A 5,000-nucleotide genomic window follows, 5' to 3' on the forward strand; every position below is an offset into this window, starting at 1 on the left:
GCATGTGCTGAAGCTGATCAGGCTAAGGACAATAGCCAGACGAATACCAGGTAGGCAGAATTTTTTTCCCTATATTCCTCCACAAAAACTAAGGTGCGTCTTATACTCCGAAAAATATGGTGTGTGTGTGTGTGTGTGTGTGTGTGTATACACACACACACACCATATTTTTCGGAGTATAAGACGCACCTTAGTTTTTGTGGAGGAATATATATATATATTTAAAAACCCACCTTTATCCAGTATATGTATTTATTTTTAAAAAGCAGCCTTTCTCCAGCACCCTTTTAACCACATAACGTAAGTGTGTAACACACTCTGATTTTAACACATCATTTTTCACCTTTTGCGTATTCTCCCTCAAAACCAGCCCCGTCGGAGGTAAATTATAGCAGATTTCTTTTTAGTTTTAAGAAAGTAGGCTGGGAATTCATTGCGTCGTGCCTGCTGTTCTGCTCACTCGCTTCGGCATCGCAATCTTGCCAGCCTGACAATGGTGGTGGGAGGTGGGGGGGGGGGAGAGATTGAAATGTAGGTGGTGGGATTGAAGCGGAGCCAGCCCTGACTGTGGAGCACCCATCAAACACAAAAGCTCAGCAAAGGGAAGGAGGAGGTGGAAAAGGCTCGAACACAGGACCCGTTTCCAAAACAGACTGATAACTTTTAATTGGGCGTTGACTGATAATGCGGGCGTTTTCCCGCTAAGCAAAATGGATTCTGCCTGATCTAATCTGTAACCACTTTGGTTCTCGGTGAAGCCTTATAATACTCTTGGGGGAAAAAAGAAATCAGCCAGGAGTCTTTCTTTGCTAATTAAAACTAAGTGGGATGGATGATGACACAATTGGATGAGACAGCAGACGTGTTGGCTAATCTCCCTTAAGCGCCACTCATCTCTCTCAGCTGAAGCGCCAGGTAGATACTTCCAGATCCTCGCACCATAGAGAGGGTAAGGAAACTCATTGGACAGCCCCGTACCTCTATCTCCTCTATGGTATGGACGATGAACATATCCTGGAGGTCCTCCATTGCACTCTCCATCCAGTTGTTGAAGGGCGCGGCTCGCTTGGCGTATTCCAGATGGAGCTGGTCGATGGTCTCCAACTGCTTCTCCGTTTTCTTAGGAGAGAGAAACGGGCAAAAGGGATTAGCTCTCCCGACACCGCGCTCAATCGATCGATCGATCGCCTCCTCCCCGCGGCGGGCCAGGCTTCTGCTCACCTCCAGCGCTTCCCTCCGCGTGTGGGTCAAGGACCCTAGGGAGTCCCACTGGTCACAGATCTTTTGGCACCGGGCGTTGACACTGGGGGAGTCGTAATAATCCAGCTCGCTGTGGGGGCAGAGAAAAGGGAGGGCATTGGTGGGTGGGCAGGTAACCAGGAAAAGGGTTCTCTTCTGGGGCCCTCATCGCCTCTCTACAAGGTCACCTGTTGCGGGGCTGTCAGCCCCTCCACAACCCGAGAGCTCGGAGGTGGAAAAGGGATAGAGCTGGCCGGGGTGTGTGTGTGTGTGAGAGAGAGCCTGGGCCATCCATCAGCTCTCAGATGGAGAGTCAACAGCCCCCAGATCTGAAGGTGGCGGATGAGAAAAGAGGAGGAACAACTGAGTCCAGTGCCTGACATGCGGGTGCACAGAAGGCAGAGGAGAGGAGAGCAGTGGAAATCTATGGGCCGGTCCTTCGGACGGAAGAGCCACCGATGCTAGCGAAGCCCCCACATACACATGGGATGGGGTGGGGGGAAGTGTGTGTGTGTGTGTGTGTTCGTGTGTGAGACAGAGAGAGGTGATAGAAAGGTAGAAGGAAGATAGGTATGTAGGTAGGCAGGCAGATAGAGATAGCCTGCCAGTCTGCTTCTATCTATCTATCTATCTATCTATCTATCTATCTATCTATCTATCTATCTATCTATCTATCTATCTATCTAATCTATCTATCTATCTATCTATCTATCATATATATCTATTTCTATATGCTATTTCTCTCTCTCTAATATATCTATTTCTATATACTATATCTATCATATCATATATCTATCTATTTCTATCTATCTATTTATCTATCTTCTATCTATTTTGTCAGTGTCTGTCTGTCAGTCTGTCTGTCTATGTATCTATCTATCTATCTATCTATCTATCTATCTATCTATCATCTATCTATCTATCTATCTATCTATCTATCTATCTATCTATCTATCTATCTATCTATCTATCTATCTATCTAAAGCTTTCTCTGAGGTTTGCAGTTCCCATGTTTGGCCACCGGAGGGCACACAAACACCGTCTGGGCCATTCGGAGTTCCTCCTTGAGCCTTTCGGGATGTAGTGCCAGCCTCAAACATGGCATGTGTGTGTGTGTGTTGTGTGTGACCCAGGGAACATGAGAAATTCAGGAAAAGGGGGGGACCCCGGCTGCAAAGAAAGCCTCTGCCCCCCAAGAACAGCCTGCCTCCGTTCCCAAGAGTTTCTCTCCCGTGCCAAGAATCGAGGATTTCCCCACCCAACCCCGGGCTTCGAAATGTTGGCAGGCAACATCCTGGGATGAGTGTGTGTTCAGTGTGTTTGTGTAGAGAGGCAAAGAGGGCTGTGCATGAAGTCATGCTACAGGCCACACGCATATCACTGTTTCCAACTTCTCGGCCCCTCTCCGCCCCGAAAATAAGGGGGGGAAAAAACTCTCCCCCCCCCATTCAGGGAAGGCGTGTATGTATACTTATGGCGTGTGAGTTTATCCGAGGTTGGGGGGGGGGCAGGAGGAGTAGTGGGGGTGGTGGAGTTTGCTCTAAACTCTTACAAGGACCGCATTCTGCTAACACACCAAGGGAGGAGGGCTGGAGAACAATGGGGGTACTGTGTTAATATGGGGAGGGGGCCAGCGGCGGGGCTGGGGCGGAGGAGAAAAACACCCTTTGAGGAGCTTATATTCCCCCCCCCCGTCCCCGTCCCTGGAATAAAAAAAAAGAAAGAGGGGTGATCCTAGCTGACTTCAGACGGGAGTCAAGGAGGCTCTTTGAAAAAAGGATCTTAAAAGACAAGATTTTGGGGGGTGGGGGGGTGGGGGAATTGGAGGAGAGTTGCTATGTTGAACTTGCCAAAAATACCTTACAACGTCTCTTTTGTGTCTTGCTACAAGACGGTCCAAATAACACACACACACCACACACACACACACACAGACGCATTGGCAGGGAAGCCTTTTAAAAGGCTCGGAGGTTGCCAAGGCTGGTTTCTGTTTTTGTTTTGTTTTTTTAACAGGATGCAGGGGAATTTTACAGCTTCGGGGGCTCCAGAGCAAGGGATTTTTTACAGGCCGATTTAGGGGGCCTGGTTCAGGAGGAATCAGAAGGAGCTGGGACGGAGGAGGAGGAGCATACCAGGGGTTGTGATACTAGTATGTGTGTATGTATGTATGTATGTATGTATGTATGTATGTATGTATGTATGTATGTATGTATGTATGTATGTATCATATAATATATTTGGGCATACCAGGGGTTGTGATATATATACAGGGCGGGGCATAACCTTTTCCTAGGGGGTCACAGCAACACTTGTAATAACAACACAAATAATTCATACACCATTCGAAAGCCCATCAAAAACTGAGTTTATTGACACGATTTAATAGTCAGTATGACCACCATTAGCCCTTCGAACAGCATTCAAACGAGGTGGATAAGAACACAACAAATCTTCAAACAGTTCCGTTCGATTTTCCAGATTTTTCAACACAGTTTCCAAATTCATTCTCAAAGTTTCAACCGAAACAAATTTAACATTTAATAGCTCATTCAATTCAGTTTTTTATGGGCTTTAAAATGAGGTGTCGCGGAAGTTGTAAACTGCTGTCGATCTTGCTGTGACCCCCTAGGAAAAGGTTATGCCCCGCCCTCTGGAAAATCTGGAAAATCGAACGGAACTGTTTGAAGATTTGTTGTGTTCTTATCCACCTCGTTTGAATGCTGTTCGAAGGGCTAATGGTGGTCATACTGACTATTAAATCGTGTCAATAAACTCAGTTTTTGATGGGCTTTCGAATGGTGGATGAATTATTTGTGTTGTTATTACAAGTGTTGCTGTGACCCCCTAGGAAAAGGTTATGCCCCGCCCTGTATATTGTTGTATTTGTGCTAATAAATAAATAAAGGGATATATGTATGTATGTATGTATGTATGTATGTATGTATGTATGTATGTGGCGAGGTGGCGCAGTGGTTAAATGCAGCACTGCAGGCTACTTCAGCTGACTGCAGTTCTGCAGTTCGGCTGTTCAAGTCTCACCGGCTCAGGGTTGACTCAGCCTTCCATCCTTCCGAGGTGGGTAAAATGAGGACCCGGATTGTTGTTGGGGGCGATAGGCTGACTCTGTAAACCGCTTAGAGAGGGCTGAAAGCCCTATGAAGCGGTATATAAGTCTAACTGCTATTGCTATGTATGTATATATCCCTTTATTTATTTATTAGCACAAATACAACACAAATGTAACAAAGGCAACAGTAAAAATATTGGGTTTCTGTCTGGATGGTCTCTTATGACGAGCCGATGGACAGAGAATGGAAGCAGTGAACTTCCTCCCATATCTGGGCATACCGGGGGTTGTGACTTTAAATAAATAAAGATAGATAGATGATAGATAGATAGATAGATAGATAGATAGATAGATAGATAGATAGATAGATAGATAGATGATAGATAGAGATAGAGATAGATAGAGATAGATAGATAGATAGATAGATAGATAGATAGATAGATAGATAGATAGATAGATAGATAAATAGATAGAGACAGAGAGAGAGAGAGGTGTGTGTGTGTGCACGCGCACATGCAAAGATGATTAGGGGACTGGAGACTAAAACACACGAAGAACTGTTGCAGGAACTGGGTGCGTCTAGTTTAATGAAAAGAAGGACTAGGGGAATCAGAAGGAGCTGGGGCGGAGGAGGAAGAGGAAGAGGAAGAGGAGGAGGAGGAGGAGGAGAAGACGACAGTGGTGCTCTGAGCTG

General features: G+C 45.9%; 1 protein-coding gene across 1 annotated transcript in view; it reads right to left on the reverse strand.

Annotated features, from left to right (window-relative positions):
- Positions 1-5,000, reverse strand: part of ACTN4 (actinin alpha 4) — a 107,107-nt gene that overhangs the window by 7,224 nt on the left and 94,883 nt on the right. The window contains 2 exon segments of the mRNA XM_087727250.1: positions 979-1,119; positions 1,222-1,330. Of these exon segments, the coding sequence (XP_087583376.1) occupies positions 979-1,119; positions 1,222-1,330 (250 nt within the window).

The sequence above is a fragment of the Thamnophis sirtalis genome, unplaced genomic scaffold (assembly GCF_051295495.1).
Source record: "Thamnophis sirtalis isolate CommonGarterSnake01/CBP01778 unplaced genomic scaffold, rThaSir2_p1.2 scaffold_13, whole genome shotgun sequence".
NCBI lineage: Eukaryota > Metazoa > Chordata > Lepidosauria > Squamata > Natricidae > Thamnophis > Thamnophis sirtalis.